Source organism: Cryptotermes secundus, unplaced genomic scaffold, assembly GCF_002891405.2.
Source record: "Cryptotermes secundus unplaced genomic scaffold, Csec_1.0 scaffold1801, whole genome shotgun sequence".
Classification (NCBI taxonomy): Eukaryota; Metazoa; Arthropoda; class Insecta; order Blattodea; family Kalotermitidae; genus Cryptotermes; species Cryptotermes secundus.
Window position 1 is genome coordinate 147,480 of NW_019743179.1, and position 18,826 is coordinate 166,305.

At 42.9% G+C, this 18,826-nt stretch overlaps 1 protein-coding gene across 3 annotated transcripts in view; it reads left to right on the forward strand.

Moving 5' to 3' along the window:
- Positions 1–18,826, forward strand: part of LOC111874044 (zinc finger MYM-type protein 3) — a 49,322-nt gene that overhangs the window by 16,964 nt on the left and 13,532 nt on the right. For 2 of the 3 annotated variants that reach the window (XM_023869182.2, XM_023869183.2), the window contains exons 8-16: positions 2,937–3,058; positions 3,800–3,972; positions 7,693–7,755; positions 7,876–8,003; positions 8,568–8,754; positions 11,852–12,030; positions 14,108–14,258; positions 16,125–16,313; positions 17,111–17,340. In XM_023869182.2, the coding sequence (XP_023724950.1) occupies positions 2,937–3,058; positions 3,800–3,972; positions 7,693–7,755; positions 7,876–8,003; positions 8,568–8,754; positions 11,852–12,030; positions 14,108–14,258; positions 16,125–16,313; positions 17,111–17,340 (1,422 nt within the window). The remainder of the gene's footprint in view (positions 1–2,936; positions 3,059–3,799; positions 3,973–7,692; positions 7,756–7,875; positions 8,004–8,567; positions 8,755–11,851; positions 12,031–14,107; positions 14,259–16,124; positions 16,314–17,110; positions 17,341–18,826) is intronic. The other variant, XM_023869184.2, reaches the window with a different exon arrangement.

Consider the following 18,826-nt stretch of genomic DNA (forward strand, 5'->3'; position numbering starts at 1 on the left):
GGGCTGTAGGGTGGCTGCGGCAGCGTTGCCACGTGGTGCTTCGCCAGAAACTCACGGACGAGCAGAGACGTGTGGCTGGGCGCATTGTCATGATGCAGCCGCCAGTTAGCGGCGACGTCTTTTCGCACGCGGATTACCTTTTTCCTTAATCTTTCTAGAACATCCACGTAGTAGGGACAGTCTGTCCTTGGAGTAAAAACTCTTTGTACACCACACCCTTGGCGTCATCTTCCACTCCTTCCTGGCCCTCCTTAAACTCTTCACCCACCTTGTAACTTGCACACATGATAGAGCAGACTCCCCGTAGGCTTGCTTAAGCAGTTTATGAGTTTTGGCAGCTTTTTTGTTGAGCTTTGTGCAGAACTTGACCTCCCAACGTTGTTAAAAAGTATCCGCCATCACGCGCCGTGACGTCACAAAACACAGTGCACTAAATCAGCGATACTGACGCCTCCGATGCTCGAGCAGACTGACCTTGGGTGCGCTGTGAAGCTAAAGGCCTCCCCCCCCTTAACCCAACTGGTTCTTCATTTCATGACTTTTGGGACACACCTTGTATTAACATGGTTAATTCAAGACATGATGCCATTCTCATCCCCCTCTGTAAGTTCATTCTGTAAACATCCTAAAATTTGCAATTCCTCAGTAACTTTGAAAGCATAGTTGTAGTAAATATCACCCCTCCATAATGAGTAATTTTTGAGAAGTGTTGCTGAATTCTCACAGGTCACTCTCTCTTGAGGTGTAGGGTAGCCCTGATCAGGCAGCACATCATCTGATCCACGGTTTTTTTTCCTCTGGGATTTATCTCTCACCCTGCACTTTGGCTGTTGCAGACTAAGGAAGTCTTTCAACTGCCCTGTTAGAGAAAAGTTACTGACATGGAAGAATAAAACATGTATATCTTTCAATCACGGTTACCCAACTTATGCCCTCATATATGTGGTGTGTTCAAAAAGTATCGAACATTTGGTCGGCAGAAATACATTTAGTGATTTGGAGGTACAAAACCCTAATCCCCTTCAAAGTAGTCTCCTTGGTAATGCACACACTTCTCCCAGCGCTTCCGCCATTGTTGGAAACCCTTCTGGAACGCGTCCTTTGGAATGGTGATCAGCCGGGCTGTCGCATTCCACATGATGTCTTCTCTTGACTCAAATCGGGTTCCTTTCAGTGGCATTTTCAGATTGGGAAATAGCCAAAAGTCACACGGAGCCATGTCATGGGAGTAGGGAGTCTGACGAACCACAGGGATGTTGTGTTTGGTGACGAAAGTCTGAATCAGATGCGCAGAATGGGTGGGTGCATTATCATGATGGAGCTGCCAAGTTTTTGCTGCCCACAGATCCAGTCATTTGTGCCGCACAGCATCACGAAGGCGACGGAGGACCTCCTGGTAGTATTCCTTTGTGATGGTTTGGCCTTGTGGTGCGTACTCATCATGCACAACCCCATGGGAGTTGAAGAAAACGGGCAACATGACCTTGACATTGCTGTGGACCTGCCGTGCTTTTTTTGGCCTTGGGGATGTTGGATGTTTGCACTGTGACGACTGCATCTTGGTTTCCGGGTCGTACCCATAAACCCACGACTCATCGCCTGTGATCACGGTATTCAGAAAGTTGGGGTTACTGTCTGCACTGTCCAGCATGTCCTGTGCGATTTCCAGACGGCGTTGCTTATGCTCCATTGTTAGCAGTTTCGGTACAAATTTCGCGGACACACTCCTCATGCCCAAATCCTTGGTCAAAATTGAATGTACCAATGCAATGCTTACCCCTATCTCGTTCGCAAGTTCTCGGACTGTGATATGATGAGCCTCCATGACCAAAGTCTGCACTTGCTCAATGACATTCTCATTTCAGCTTGTTGAGGGTCTGCCTGAACGCGGTTCGCTGTCCACTGAAGTGTGGCCATCTTTGAAGTGGTTGTACCACTCCTTTATCCCTGAGTTGCTCATGGCATCGTCCCCGAAAGCCTGTTGAATCTTGTGAATGGTTTCCACTTGGGTATCACCAAGCTTTTGGCAAAATTTGATGCAATATCGCTGCTCATGTTCCACCATTTTACACCTTACTGGAATCCGACGAGCGCTCACTACACGTCCTCACTCATAGGCCGACTGCCAGCGACTGACGCTTTCTGCGAGCGGGAAAAAATTCACGACTGCGCATGAATGTCCCCTCCACATCTCCACTGAAGGGTGCCTCCCATGCTTCATTGGTTTACGCGGGAAAAAAGAAGGTTCAATCCTTTTTGAACACACCACGTACATTTCTTTATGGTACTAAAGTACATTGTATTGTCATCCATCCAGACCTAGAGTTCACAATACCTATTAATCAAAAGTTTTTTAAATTGATTTGTTTTTTCAGCAGTTTGATACAATGAGAATTCTCCAAGACAGGTGAGACTGTAAGAGAGATCTGTTTCAATGATTAAAAATTACCATATATATATATATTTTTTTTAACCTCTCATTACCCTGAGTGTGGTTCCATCCATTGGATACATCAAGCGATCATTGTGCATGTTAGAATGGCAGATTAGTTTAAAGGAGTTGGCAGTAATTGTAAATAAGCTCTTGATCAATGGGAACATGTGATTATAAGAATGTCATAATGATAGCAGTTTCATTCCTTTTTTCTTTCTAAAGATAAAGTTTGTGCACTTCTGTGGTTCAGTGGAAGTCAGATGACCATTTCTGCTGTAAGCAAAGTCAATGATGAGAAACTCCCCAGTTTCCTATTTTCTGATTTTCATCATAAGACTCCCAGAATTTGATTTGTAAGGTCCTGTGCTAAGAAATATTTGAACCTCATAAGGTTAAATTGACTTTTCAGCAGCTGTAGGCCATGGACTTTGTGAAACTGTTGATTTGTAGTCTGTGCCACATGTACACTGTCATCATAACATAAGATTGATTTTCTGTTTAGGTGAAGAAGTACAACTTTGACATGATAAAGAGAGTGACATCAAGTGGCCAGGTGTTGATGATGTGTTCCTTGAACTGCCTAACATTGTATCAGGTGTCAGTGAATGCTGTTTCCTCAAAAAGGTAAGTGGAGTAGTATAGAAGTTTTAGTTTTGAACTGAAAAGATTTGTTGCTCTGACTGTTTACAGTAATGTGATGTTACCTGTTAAGTTCACAGTCTTCTGGGACGTGACACTGTAATCTGGTTCGTAGACGCTGTGTCCGTCCTCAGGGTAGAAAAAGTGTCTTCCCTGAAGATGGAACCAGCAGGGTTCTCTGAAGCAGTGATAACTGTCTATCAGATTACACAGTGTGACAGTAACCTTAATGTTTGACAGAATAAGAAGCACAACTTTTATAAAGTTACCTAACTGAAAGCTCGGTTTTGGAAGTAGTGAGATTTGAGGCTGTCACAGTGGCAACTGAATGTTGTGTAGTCTGGTAGATATTTGCTAATGTTTTGGAGGGAAAGTAAGCCTTGTCAGGCAGTCGGCCATGTTAATGTGGAGGTAATGTCTGTCTCCATCATCACGGTTGATCTGCACATCACCCGTGATGATGTAGACAGAAACAGTCTCTGTAATGTTGGACACCGACTCTACATTGACACAGCTGATTGCTGAAGAAGACATCATTGTATGCTGTCGCCATGACAACTTCAAGTCATGTGTTTGGAGAGACATACGTAAATATCTGCCAGACTGTGTAGCATCGCATCCTAGAAGGCAGTAATCTTCCTTAATTTGATTTCATGTGAAGATCTCTTCACTGTTATCGCCCTAAAAACATTTGTACCGCAGGTAGTCTTTGTGTTCTTGTTTCAGAATTAAATGTGACTTGTGCAATTCCGTAGCGCAGGCTCAGTACCATCTGACAATGTCGGATGCAACAATTCGGAACTTCTGCTCATACCAGTGTGTGATGTCATTCCAAGGACAGTATGCCAAGAATACTCCTGTCACATACTCTGGCAACGAGGCTTCTCCTGTACCAACAGGTGAGACTGGGTTCTGTTTTCAGTAGAGGCCAGCACTGTACCAAGGACTGTGGGGATATACTCACATACCTGCCAGCCTTCTAAAGAAAAGTAAATACATGTTTTGTTGTCTCACTCCAAAACAGTCCACTCTTTCTGATTCTAAAACTGAACATTATTGTGTTAAGGATATCAGACTTGCTGCTTGGATCCTCAGCAGGGCTGAATTCAGAGTTCATCTTCTTGAGCTGAAGTTACAGTCATCTGAAATAAACACTGGCCAATCTCTTTGCAGCTGTGTCTGGTAGATATATGGTTGCCAGTGTTTCGGAGAAACATATTCCTCCACCTTCAGGGTTCAGTCTTGAAATTCTCACTTTGTAGTTAACAGACTTAGGATTGCAAGGGGTCAATGTATTACTGCGCTCTTTCGTTCATAGCAGTAGGTGTATGGTTTGATTTATGGTTTTATGTTACTTGACAACAAATGAAACAGTCTTCAGTGAAATATAAATGGAATGTGTATATATATAATGTTTATCACAAAATTAATTTAGGCTTAAATTGTAACTGCAGTTACTTGGAAGAAGTATTGCATTTCATTACATAATCTTTGCACTTCTCCCCCCCCCCAACCTACCCCCAAATTTTTCTTCTATGAATTTTACAAATGACTGAATTTATAGGACTGTACAGGAGAAATTAAAACAAACACAAAAGGATGAGCTGTGACAGATTCCAAGAAAGTTTCTAGAATATCAATCAAAAGGAAAATTCTGAAGAGCTCTGAAACAGTGGAAGGATTCTGTTTTGTAATATTGTAACAGGTCTCTACAGGCCTCGTAGTGGTAAGGGTGATGATGGTGCTGTCTTAGTTGTATAGTTTATGGAAAGAGTCTGTCATGAAAAAATAATGTTGCTGAGGAGATCACCTGTAAAAGCAAACATTTTTTCTTTAATGGGATGGATTTAGTTGGTAACAAAGAATAGATTTGTTTTTCTCGTTTAAGCTCCTCAGGTTTTTAGGCTAATGTCACACGAGCGCTGTCTCACGTACGTGAATATTGGCGCACGTCATGGAGGCATACAAATATATGAGAGAAGTCACACGGCACGGACGCGAAGAATGGCGTTGTCCGCGACACGGACGCGAAGAATGTAGCTCCGCGATCCCCCATGACGCAACGTGACCCGTCCGCGCTGAGATATGCATTTGTTTATGGTGGTTGTCACACGGGCGCGATAAATAGCGGACGGGAAGTTAGAATATCACGCTGTTTTGTTCAGGTCAGAATGGAAATAGAAATGGAGAAAATGATTTTATTAGGCAAAGTCAAAGTCACATTGCGACTGACGGTCAGTCAGTCAGTCTGTCTTGGTGTCGAGCCCCGACTGGGGCTCATGACCAGATTTTTTTTCTTCTTTATATGAAAGTTACTGTCCTGTTCATTTGGGGCGCCCTCTCTGACGAGAGGTCGGGTCTGTCATTTGTCAGTCATAGTCTGTGTTAGTAAGTCCATTGTCAGCATTTACATATATTTACAAATTTAATCTTAATTCCTATTTCCCATTCCTATGCCATATTTCTAGTAGTATTCGCTACCACGGTAGTCTAGTCACTTGATCGGTAGTATGCCTGACCGCCGCCAAGTTTAAGCCTCTTATACTTTGTGTGTCGGGCTTCGCCTTGTCCGATGTTGCGAACATTCTCATTTTCATGATTTTGTATGACTTCTGCTTGTTTCCTGCATAATTTTGTTATATAGTCATAAACGTACGGGATTTTAAATGCCATGTGCAAATCGCGGACCGGTGTGCGCCTTGGGAAATTGCCAATGGTGCGGAGAACCTTGTTTTTATTAATTTATGGTCGACTTCTTATATAGACTCGGATCTGACCTACAGAAAACCATCGATTCCCTAGCAACCAGTAATGCTGAGTCATTCTCTAGCAACGGAGTGTTGACCAGAATGTTTTCGCGACTGCGTGTTTATCTGGCTGTTACCTAGCAGTAGATTATTCCGGCTTTCAGGTGACATATCACAAAATACTACTTATTACATTATCCGAAATACCATTTTTACTTTTAAGCCATTAATGTTCAGTAAACGTTTTCTTTCCTGTCGCTGTGTACTGCCAAGGTACTTGCCCAATATTGCTAACAAAATAATCAGCTAAGGTATCTCGAATTCTCTGCACATTTGCTCGACTTCCAACAGTGTCAATTTCCAATTCAGTGTCTTCAAATCCTACAACATTCAAAGTATCTTCCAACTGAAATCCATCGCGATCACGAACGAAGTTATGCAATACACGGCAGCCTTTAACAATGTCATCTTGAAAATCAACACTCGTCTCCAATGCTCGGGGAAATTTGTTACAGAGTATTACAGGCTAATGTCAATAAAATCCGTGTTCGCAGCATGAAGCCTCCCCAAAGACTGACTTGGCAATACGTGGAAGACGTGGAATATAGCGCTCGTGTGGCAACCTGCTTCACGTCCGCGGATTTCGATGGAAGAGCCGCGTCCGCTGTTTTCAGCGCTCGTGTGACATTAGCCTTAGCAGTGTAAGGCATCAGTTGTCAGACCCACACAAGTTCTTTTAGGCTCAGTCAATTATGTAGGGATGTATGTTTTTCCTTTTTACCATGCCCATCCCTTCCGCTTCCTGTAACCTTTACCACAGCACATTGGTTGTAGTGGTAACACTTCAGACTTTAATTCATGAAGTACCTGGTTCAGATCTTGGCTGGGGCACTGACTCTCCTAACAAGGTTTTTTGTTATTTTCCCCAAGTCTTTCCAACAAAATGCCAGGATAGTACCTCAGATTAGGTTATGGTCCCTTCCTTGCATATCCTTTTTAATTCATTCACTAATCCTATCATTCAGCACTTTATAGTCTGAACTTCTGACTTGTTAAATGAATCTCAGAATGAACCTGTGCAGGCTGTGCGAAGCTTGCAGTGAAACTTGAGCACAGTCAAGCTTGCCAAATGCTGCATTTTTTCACTGCCATTAACAGCAAGTTATAATGTGGCCAGTTACCCAGTATTACTGGGAGATTTAACGTCCCATGTTCGTGAACAATAAGCATTAATTTCAGAATAAAAAATTAATGTGTGTGAATTATGGGATGAAATGCAGTTTATATATGAAGTGATGTCAGTCCTAGTGTGACATTCTATGCAAAGATTGGCCAGTTCTTTCATAAAAACTATAACAGTTAAAAACACCTCTGTTCCCAAAACAAGATATAGAAAATTTTGAAGAACAAATATTTTGCCTTGCAGTACCGTCTCTAAACATGTATGCAAATTGGCCTCAAATTATCGACCAGACAGAGTTATGGCACTCCTAGCAGGGTTTAACTTCTAGACTTACAGTCCATCCAAGCTCATGCAAGTGAAGAAACATGGAAACATGTTGGTACTATACTTTCATTTGAAATATTTAAAAACCGGAAGTAGGTAAATTAATGAATTTGTATGGAACCCAACATACTCAAAACAGGTTTTATTATAAAGCAGATGGAAAGAGTTCATCAAATATAATCGTCATTCAGCTTCTGTATAACTGTCCAAATGTTAACAGAATTAATTTTCACAGAAGAGCTCAGTGCATGATCGTAACAGCAAATTTGTTTGAAAGGTCAGTGCAGTTGCTTGAAATTATAACTTGACATGTTTACTACTTTACAGAATGGTTGGCAGGTATGAAATTATCCTTTGTTTTCCAGGTGGGCCCAAACGAGTGTATCCCAGACGATCTGTTCCACTTACACAGAATGAGAATCAGATGTGTAAGTTAAATTCGGAGCATTAAAAAGCATGGCAAATGGGTATTTATGTCCCTTCAAAATTCTGATTACTTGCTCGTAGGTGTTGATGAATTTAGCACAGTTGTATCATCTGACTTACAGCTGCCAACAAGACGGGTTCTGCGTCTATGCCTGTCATCTCGAATGTGACCTCACTTGCCACTCCTAATGGTCAGCAGGTGTCCACCGCAAACAGTACGGGTATCACGACAAGATCTTCTGCACTCAAGGTGAGAGACTGTCAGGACTCTGAGAGAATTTGAGACTGTCTTGTTCTGAGTTAATAAAGGTGTTTCATGCCATACTGTGTGTGATGATGTACCGTCATATTTCTCACAGTTTCAGTTAATTGCTCACTTGGCTCATGTCTTGCCTGGAAGACCAGTTATCTGGCTGGCAGTTTTTATGATATTCATTTTCCCCTTTAGGCAGATGCTGGTAGAGTACCTCAGATCACTGCAGATTCCTTCTAAATTCTTTCCAGCTGCATAATCTGAGATACTGAAGTATCATAAAATAAGCCAGAAACCAGTGTTCACCATTTCAATTGGCCAGACCAGGTTCTTTCTCCTCTCTCTTTCCACAGATCTTGGCAGCTTGTCTTTATAACCTGACCACATCCTGACCACTTTCACTTTGACCCAGATGATGGAGCAGCATGTTTCTCTCAAATGTCAGTAAATAGCTACGAGACTACATGATGTCACATCCCAGAGTACAGTATCCTTCAGTATAAAATTTCATGTTACATGGGGATTGTGCATACACATAATTCAACTGTGATTTTGTTCCAGGTGAATAATAATAATATAGCCTCACCACAGTCTGCAAGGACATCACCGGTGATGTACAAGCAGCAGGTCATTGTGAAGCCTCCCTCCCCCAAACAAATGAGGAATAAATCTGTGCTTTGCAAGCCATATATGCATACAAAGGGAGTGTCTTGCCGGCCCCATCCCTGCACAAAGGAAACTCAAACAGGTGAGGGACTTCGTCCGTGAATTAGGTCACTTTCGTTATACTTGTAATTCGCAGATTCATACGTGTTGATTAGCTTCCTCACTCAGTCTGTGAAGCAGAGTTGTTGAGATACGTGGGGCAATCCAAAAGTTTCCGAAATTTGAATTTTGCGCGCGAATGGTTATGAGTACATCGAAATACCGCTAGGTGTCTCCTCACACATCCTTCTTGAATCAGTGTGGTAAGCGGTGTCGAGTTGAGTGGTTGGGTTTATTGTTGGTGAACATATTTCCATCGTTGTGTTTCCATGAGTTTGCGGTTTTGCGATGGCTGATCTGAGAGAGCAGCGTGTCTGTATAAAGTTTTGTTTCAAACTTGGGAAAACCGCTGCAGAAATACACCAAATGTTGAAGCAAGCGTTTGGTGACAACAGTTTAGGCCAGGTACAAACTTACGATTGGTATAAGCGTTTTAAAAATGGCTGAACATTGACTGATGATGATGATCGTTCGGGACGGCCGTCAACGGGCAAAACACCAGAAAATGTCGCGAAAGTTAGGGATCTGATTCTGCAAGATCGTAGACTGATCATCCAAGGCCTCTGTAACACCTTGGGACTAAGTTATGGTACATGTCAACAAATTTTGTCATAGGAACTGAACATGAGGAGGATTGCGGCAAAGTTTGTGCCATGACTGCTGCAAAATGAACAGAAGCAGCATCACTTGGAAGTCTGCAGGGAACTTCAGCAAGAGCTTCAAGAGGATCCAAACTTTCTTTTGAAGGTTGTCACTGGTGACGAAAGTTGGGTTTATGGCTATGACCCTGAAAGCAAGCAGCAATCGTCGCAATGGAAGAGCCCTTCTTCACCTCGGCCTAAAAAAGCTCAACAAGTCAAGAGCAACATTAAGTCCATGTTGATCTGTTTTTTTGATATTGACGGGATTGTTCATAAGGAGTTCATCCCTCCTGGTCAGACAGTCAATAAAGAGTTCTATCGCAATGTTCTAAGGCGTTTGAGGGAGAACATGAGGAGAAAACGTTCAGAGAAGTGGCGCATGAAGGACTGGGTACTCCACCATGACAATGCATGACCACATACGGCTTACATTGTGCTGGAATTTTTGGCTAAAAACAGGATGGCAGTTGTTCCTCACCCACCGTACTCGCCAGACTTAGCTCCATGCGACTTCTTTCTCTTCCCCAAGATGAAAATCAAGTTGAAGGGGCGAAGATTTGATACAGTTGAGGAAATTCAAGTGGAAACGCAGACGGTACTAAACACCCTAACAAAGAAAGACTTCCAGGATGTATTTGAAAAGTGGCAGAAACGCTGGGATCGGTGTATGCGCTCCCAAGGGGACTACTTTGAAGGTGATGGTGCAGAATAAGATCTAGGTAAGATGTAATAGTTTTTATTAATATATTTTTGGAACTTTTGGATTGCACCATGTACTAACATCAGTCAGTCAAGAAATTCCCTGATTTAATCTGAAGTTTCATCAGCATATTCACAAAAATGTTGCGCTGTTCCCCATCCTGGTCCAGACTAGTTTAATCTGATCATCCCATAGATGCTTAGATCTAGCTCAGCCCATGCAGCATCTGTGGTGGATGAAATGACGAGCGGCACTGGGCATGTTGCCCCCAGCACTTCAATTTTCCCTTGTCAGTTATGCTACAAGAGTTCCATTCTATCGTCTGGCACGCTTGTCGCCAAAGTACCAAGGGACTCGATGTCACTGCTCTCTTCATAAGGCCACTTGTCCCAAGCAGCTTCCTGATAAAAGCACAAGCCAATGCAGGTGTATGATCACCATCCTCAGTCTAAGGTTCCTCTGAATCCTGTTTACAACAACATTAATCCAGGTGACTACATTGTACAGGCCCTCCCATGAGGATTGGAGCTTGGGGGATTTCGTCTTCCTTCAGGTTGGGCGATAGAGCTGCACATTGTTGCCCTTGTGGTAGCCCGCACTGTTGGCTAGTTTGTCGTAATGAGTTTTCATCTGGTCGTTGGCCACCTTCAGGTGTTGGTGGGCATAATTGTGGGTGTCATGTAGATGGCCTGCTAAATTTTCAGCATGATTGATTGTGAGTTGGGGGGGAGTGCCCCAAACAGCAGGTTGCAGGGCAGTTGGATTTTTCTTCCAAAAGCTAGGCTTGTCAGGGTGAAGCCTGTAGTGTTGTGAGTGGATGCCCTGTAAGCAGAGAGGAAGATATGTAGCCTCACATCCCAATCCCTCTGGTGCGATGTGACAACTGGTTATCCTTTTGAATGGGGCCTCGAAGTTTTACTGATACATTTGGCCCCAATTCCTGGTTTGGGGTGCTGCAACTTGCTGCACAGGTGTTGCGCTGTCCGCACCACTTCTCAACATTGTTTCTTGCCTGGAGCCAGTAGTACCTTTGCCAGACCTTATTCAGGGTCTTGTTGACACCCAAGTGACCTCCTGATGGTCCACCATGTAGTTCGGTCACCACAGCCTTCACTCTGCTCTGAGGGAGCACTATCTGGGCTATTTTTGATTGTCCAATGGCAGATTCCCAGTACAGGAAATTGGTCAAAGTTCTGTGGTCTCCCTGTAAAGGAAGAAATTATTTATTTATTTGCAGCTAATCTAATGGTGGTGTTGGAGCTAAAATGATTCATAACAAATGGTGGAATGATTAACGAATAAATACAGTAAACTGACTCAGGCAGTTATGCTTCTGACTTGTAATTGGGAAGTGCCCAGCTTGAATCTTAGTCTGGGCACTGATTATCCTAATTGAATTTATCCACAGGTTTCATCAGTCTTTCGGAGTAAATGTCATTATACCACAGTTAGGCCACAAACACTTCTTGTATATCGTAACCAGTCCCTTGATTATTCCTTAATCATTCCATCATGCACTGTTGTCTGTGTATGTATATAGTCTGTAGATATTGAGAACATAATCTAATAAATAAGGGTAGTGAATAATGAATTTGAAAGGATGAAGAAGGAAGCATTTTTGGTCTGCTTTTGAGAGGGTCCCAGAATTTGCTTGGCAGGCAGAATGAAGAATGTGTTCCAGCTCTTGACAATCCAGACCTCTGCCAATTGACTGTAATATTGTTTGGGATTATTTGCAGAGGACACCATGGGCAAGAAAGTGCTGATTCCAGTACCTGTGCCCATATACGTCCCAGCCCCAATGCACATGTACAGCAGCCCATACCCAGTGCCAGTACCATTTCCACTACCCGTGCCAGTACCAATCTTCATCCCCACCACCAGGAACTCAGCTCATGGCATCATGAAGGAAATCAAAGTAAGTGTTCCATTTTGGTATGCATATGGGCAAAGCATCACACTGGTGCAGAGCAATAACTCTATGTCAGGCTTATCCTTTACTTCATCATTTTACTGAGAAATTGCTCATATAAAATAAATTGTGCATAACGTAAAAATATAGATATTTTAAACATTTTTTGATATTGGACTTTGTGTCTCATTCAGAGGATTCTGAGTTCAGTCCCCAGTCACATCCCTGCACTCACAGATCAGAAACTTTACCCCTGTCAAAGACAAAACTTATGAAGAACACACGCATGTGGTTCAGAGTCCACATTAAGCTGTCGATCCCACCTGCTGACCATCACTGACATGGATCACTGGAGGTAATAGGATCTGCCCTATGGGTGCCTCCATCTCAGAAATAGATTGTGTCCCTGCCAAGGTGGACAGAGGATGGAATGGTCAGATGGACTATTCGTACTAGGTAGACACCAACATATTTTTATATAATGATTGAGGAAAATGTAATTTTTGGCTCTGCTCAGTGAGGTATCAGTATTTTGATGAAATTTGGAAGGATATGAATGTTAAAAGTTGATGAGGTATGTCAGGTACAAAAAAAATCATATTAAAATGCCTTTATCAAGTGGAAGCCCATGTGTATCATCCACGATTTCTCATGCTGGCATGAGATACAGAATTGTCGCAGGAATCTAAGGTAGCTGTGTCACCTGGATAGGTTTCTGTTTACCCCCAACTACAGAGTTATGAAATGATGGTTAATAGAGGGGTCTTGCAGCTTTACATGGTCTTCAGAATGCACTTGGCAAGAAGTTCTGAATGAGAATCTTTTCAGAAAGTTTTTATTGTTTGCTATGATTTGCTTGCTCCTGGACTAGCCACTGTTATCCACATTGCTGGTTTTGTCATACTCATTGTGTCAGTGTTTGTGGTGCTGATACACTCAACAGCACACAGGTATGTAAGCGGCACTGTCTGTAATGCAACCAGATATTTTCAAACACTGGAGGAGTGCAGTGTATTCAATATGAGTGTCTCCAACTTGCCCAATTTCAATCCATGCAAATTTTACCCAATATGAACACAATTTCATGTCAGTCTTTTAATTTAATTTCTTAGTGGAGACTAAAAAAAATGAAATTATTTTGGTGAAAACACAAAATAAATAGATTTGTAAATGGCCAAAATTAATGGTATTGTCACGATTTGGAGTTACTATAGATGGGGTTTGGATAGGTGAATGGATTTATTGACCACTTAGACACTGCTTGGAACTACAAGTAATCAACAGCCCTATCGCTAATCTCCACACTTCGCAAATCACCTTAGCACCTGCTAAGCCTTTTTCCAGCTTGCAGTGTCTCCAACAGCCATTCCCAAGCAGCGGCTTCTAACAGTTGAGATTATTCAGCTTCCTGCACTCAGGTCCTATCTTCAGAGCCACCTGTGCAGAATTTTTGTCCCCTGTCAACTCAACTACAGCGCCATCTCTTCTCAGCCTCCCTAGCACAGCTCAGTCGAACTGGTTACCCAGTTATCTTTTTATAACTCCTCAGCACAGACTTTTTTTATAACACCCCATTTTTCCCAGTGCATGCATAACTGTTGCTGCAGGAACATGTTTACCAAGCAATAACTATTATTGTATAGATATGTTTACGACGCCATTGCACAGCAACGGCCACCATCCTGTTGTTTGCTCCAAGGTCCTTGCCCAGCAGTGGGTCTATATGCCACAGTATTAAAGTTCATTAGAGTAGTATTTTTCAGTGACAGTTAAGGACACTGAAACCAAAAGGGTAACAAAAATTTAGAATTATGCCATTTTGAGTTCCACAGTCAGTCATGGGAATGCAAGGTATCAGATATCTGTATTGATGTTAGATGCTAGTAAGGATTAGAACTCAGGAACATCCTTTAAATCAGTGCAAAATGCATTGTTTGTGATCAAGCACATCATTTTATGACCGTGTGTGTCGAAAGTCAGGAATATTTTCAATCACGGGGCATGCTGATACCAAGACGGACCCAACAAATCTGGGAAGGCTGGCCTTTTTTCTCCAGTTTCTGAACCTTGTAATGTTTTACAGCGGATTCAGGAGAAAATACCAACAGATCCATTTGAGGCAGAGTTGCTGATGATGGCAGAGATGGTGGCTGGAGAGAAAAAGGGTGATAATTCGGACTCCGACAGCGATGATGGTGCCACTGGTGCAGGTGATGTCAGTGAGGTTCCGGGAGGTAAGCTATAATTGTGGAACACCATATATGTATATTTGTCGCAAAGGTAAAATGAGAAGTTGCACATGTATCTAAGCACTGCACCATGTACGTAGCACGTCCACAAAGTAAATTTCCCACTCGTCCCAGAGCTAGCAAACATATTGCACGAAGCGACTGCACATACGTGATAGAGCAATGACGTAGCATGGCGCATGCACTAATGGAATTTCCCGCGTTCCCACGGTAGCATCGTTGCAGCTGTTGAAGATGGAGGCTCTTATTCCAGCTCCCGCCGACTGTGAAGCGCGGTCAGTGATAAAGTTTTTGAATGCACAGAGCATAGCGCCGATCGAAATTCATCGTCAGCTGTGCCGGGTCTATGGGCCTAACATTATGAGCAAGCAGATGGTGCATCACTGGTGCAGACAATTTTCGGCAGGTCAACAAAGTGTGCATGATGAGAAGCGCAGTGGGCAGCCATCCATCATTACAGGCGACCTGGTGAAGCAGCTTGTGCGGGAACGTATTGTGGACAATCGTCACGTCACAATTACAGAACTCAGCAGTCATGTCCCGCAGATTTCCTGCTCCTTGTTGCATGAAATTGTTACAGAGCACCTGTTGTTCAGGAAATTGTGCGCCAGGTGGGTGCCGAAGCAACTGACACTAGAACACAAAACAAAGCGCATGGAATCAGCATTGACATTTCTGCAGCGGTACCAGGATGACGGCGACGAGTTTCTGGACCGGATCATCACAGGTGATGAAACGTGGATTGCACACATTACCCCAGAAACCAAGCAGCAACAGCATTGGCGTCACAGTGGATCTCCCTGTAAGACGAAATTCAAGCAGATGGCACGGAAAGTGATGTGCACAGTATTCTGGGACAGACGGGGTGTTCTCCACGTCGACTTCCTGACCAGAGGTGAGGCGGTTAATGCTGAGCATTACTGTGAAACACTGCAGAAATTGCAATGGGCCATTCAGAACAAGCGGCGTGGGATGCTTAGTGCCGGTATTGTCTTCCTGCAGGATAACACTAGGCCGCACATGGCTCAACGGACAGCAAGTCTCCTGCAGGAGTTCAGCTGGGAGGTGTTTAATCATCCACCCTACAGCCCAGACCTCGTTCCCAGTAATTTCCATCTTTTCCTACACCTCAAGAAATTCCTGTCCGGTGAGCGTCAGCGTTTTGAGAATGACAGAGGCGGCAGACTTCTACAACACAGGTATTCAAAAGTTGGTCCCACGGTATGACAGATGTCTCAATTCTGGTGGCGATTATGTTGAAAAATAGCTGAACACTTGCTGTATCTGTTGCAATAAGGAAACTTGCTTTGTGGATGAGCCTCGTAGTCCTCTAGCTTGGCATGAAGCATAAGATGACTGGCCTGTTTTATACCTCAGTTGACTGTTTCCAGGGAAAGAGCCACTAGTAACCATTACATAGAATAGGAGAGGGGACTTGGCAGGCCTTAGAGCCATTCTTTTGATGTGGTGAATGGCATAATCTCTGTCCCTGCCAGAAATCGAACCCCGGCTATACTGTTTAGAGTCACTCATATTACTGGCTGAGCGAGTTGTATATTTGCAAATCACGTGAACAGTTTCATTAAGAATACTTTCGAGACAGGAGATTGGTGGTAATTATTAAAATTACAGTATTCTTGGATGTGATGCCATATAGCCTGGTATGTAGGTACCAACGTTTTGGAGTAACTTACTGCCTCCATCTTCAAGGTAGAATAAGAATCTGAAGATATGGAATGCTCGTGCCTGCGTACAAGACCACATGCCATTACATCCCAGAAGACAATAAGCTTAAGAAATGCTTTTGTAACATAATAGTGAAAGAGTTTAATGGTATGTTTCCCATTCCAGGAAGTTCTGCTGCTGAAGGAGGATTCAGCCCCGAAGCCGTTGACACAAGTAACACGTTCGGGGAAGATATGCTGCAGATGGCTCTAAAAATGGCATCAGAATTAGAGGAACCTGCAGTGGATTTGGAGGCTGCACTGACTCCATCTACAATTACAGCACAGTCACAGACTTCCATGGAACAGAATGATGGTTAGCGTGATTTCAGCATGCATGAATCATGTCAGCTGTTTAGTGTTTTGTTCTGATGGCATCACACATGCTGCTTTTTTGTGTTTTAGTTCCGAGTGATGACCTATGTTCACCTGAAGGTGGTTCATTGTAGTTAAGACATGTCTTGGCATAAACAATAGCAAAATCAATAAGAAGTCTGAGAAGAAGTAATTGCATACTTTCCTTTGATATGACACTTCCAACAGTTCTTCTCTTGTTGTATTTGTTGCAACAGTTAACGTTTTTGCCGGGCCATTGTCTAGCAACATCGGCGATACACATGCAATCACAGACTGAAGGGAGGGATTTATGAAGTGTGCTGTTGAGATGGGCTCAGATGCCATGATATACATATCAGGTTTCATAAAGATTGGTTCAGGCATTCAAAAGTTGGGGGGGGGGATTCACAGAGACAGACAGCATGGTGATATCATAAGCCTACTTTTATTTTTTCAAAGGAAGGAAAGAAGGCCAGAAAGTGGATGTGAGCAGGGGATTATGAATGTTATGGTTCAGATTTTTTCACTGTTACTATTCTTGCTTGAATCCTCACTCCCGGTCTTCCGTTTAGTTATATGGGTGAACTTTTTTTTTCTGAATTTGAGTGTTAGTCCTTTATGTTTTAGCTACTGTATACTGTGGCATTGATGAGGAAAATAAAGATATCCCAGATGAAGGACTCGTACTTCTAGTTGGTAATTGTATGTTCTGACTGACGAGTTACAGGAAATCGCTCTGAAATGGAATGATACACGCACTGTTGCTTCTGTGCCTAGCAACAGAGTCCGAAGCAGACGACCCTGAGCCGGTGCAAGCGCTCCCAGAGACCCGAGCCAATCGGGGAAGGAAGAGAGGCATCCGAACAACCAGAGGTATTGGCAGTGTACCAAGTAAGCGGGGGAGGAGAATCAGCAGCTCGGTCGATGTTCCTCTGTTACCGCCTCCTGAGCCGCAGCCACCTCCACGGGTTGAACAAGAGAAACCTGATGCCAATATGTGTCTGAAGGTATGGGCTGCAGAGTCATTGCTCTTAGAACAGAGTAACGCTTCATCATTTCAGTGACGGCCCTTGGTGTTTTTTCACTACGATTGGCAGTTGAGCCTGGTTTTGCTTTTTGTAATTACTTAATAAAACAGTTCACATTCATTGAAAAGAGCAGTCCACGGTGCTACAGTTGGTACCACTGTGTATTCTGTATCTGTGCTTCCTCACCCTCCTCTACTTCCTTTCAAGTCACCAATTCATGATGCATGTGTTCACGCCTCAGCCACCAATTCTGATGAAAAACAGGTGCTGTATATCATGTATTTTTATGTTTATTCTAGGAATCATACAAGTTTTCCACTAAATATATTCTGTATTTCAGAGTGTTGTATACTTTATCCATGATACATAATTGAATGAAACAGAAATTAATATTTCTGGTGACTCCATGAAGTGAACTTTGTGCTTATCTTCAGATAGCGAAGTCTGATGCAAAGTATGTGGACATGTATAGTAGGGCTACCTCTCACTATCCACCAACTTGGAATCTTATAATTTAGAACATCTCAAAGAGGTGGTACAGCATCTTGTTGGAAAACAATTTCATTTGGATCCAGTTTCCTGACAAATGCAGGGTCATGGCCCCCATCATAGTGGACTCAGTAAAAAGAAAGATCTTTAGGTAAGGATGGAAGTTCATTTTCATTTTTGTTTCATTCAGTTATGTATCAGGGTTACGAAAATATAACACATTTGTATACTGAACATGTTTCGTGAACTCCTGATATTGTGTGCATATGCCATCTATTGTATTTATTTGTGTATAAGATGAGGTTACTTTTATAATTATGCATTTAAAAATTATCAATTCACAACTCCAGACAAAGCAGAATACTTCACTATGATAAATGTTACATGCCACTGATGACATAACCCATGTATACAGGGTGTCCCAGGAGGAATGGACCAAACTTCGGGAGGGTGTTCCTTATGTTAAAGTATGCCGATATAACCCAAAACATCTATGTCCAAAGTTGAACGGTTACAGAGATAATGGCCCAAGAAAAGTGTGGTCTTCTAGCGGGTCCATGCACTATACCTGTCAGCTGTGACTCTTATCTGTTTGTCCTTGAGTTCTGTGAGTCACACTAGCTGCAATCTCATGCGCTACTTACAGAGCCTACATATTACATTGCGGTGGGGTCGTGAATGGTTAGTAAATTACTTGTAGTTGTGCAGTGTTGCTGAAATGCCTTTTGTGTTTTCACACGTTGAATATTGTGATATGCATTTTGTGTATGGATTTTGCGGTGGCAATGCACGTGCTGCTGTTGAAGTGTACCAAAGGCGTTTTCCCGATCGAAGGATTCCATCTCTACATGTATTTACGCGAATTCACCAGACATTGCGTGAGACTGGTTCTCTTCTGAGTGTTTCTGTGCAGTCGGAAAGGGAGGATGTACAAATGAGAAACACACGAGAGAACATTCTTGGCATGGTTGAGAGA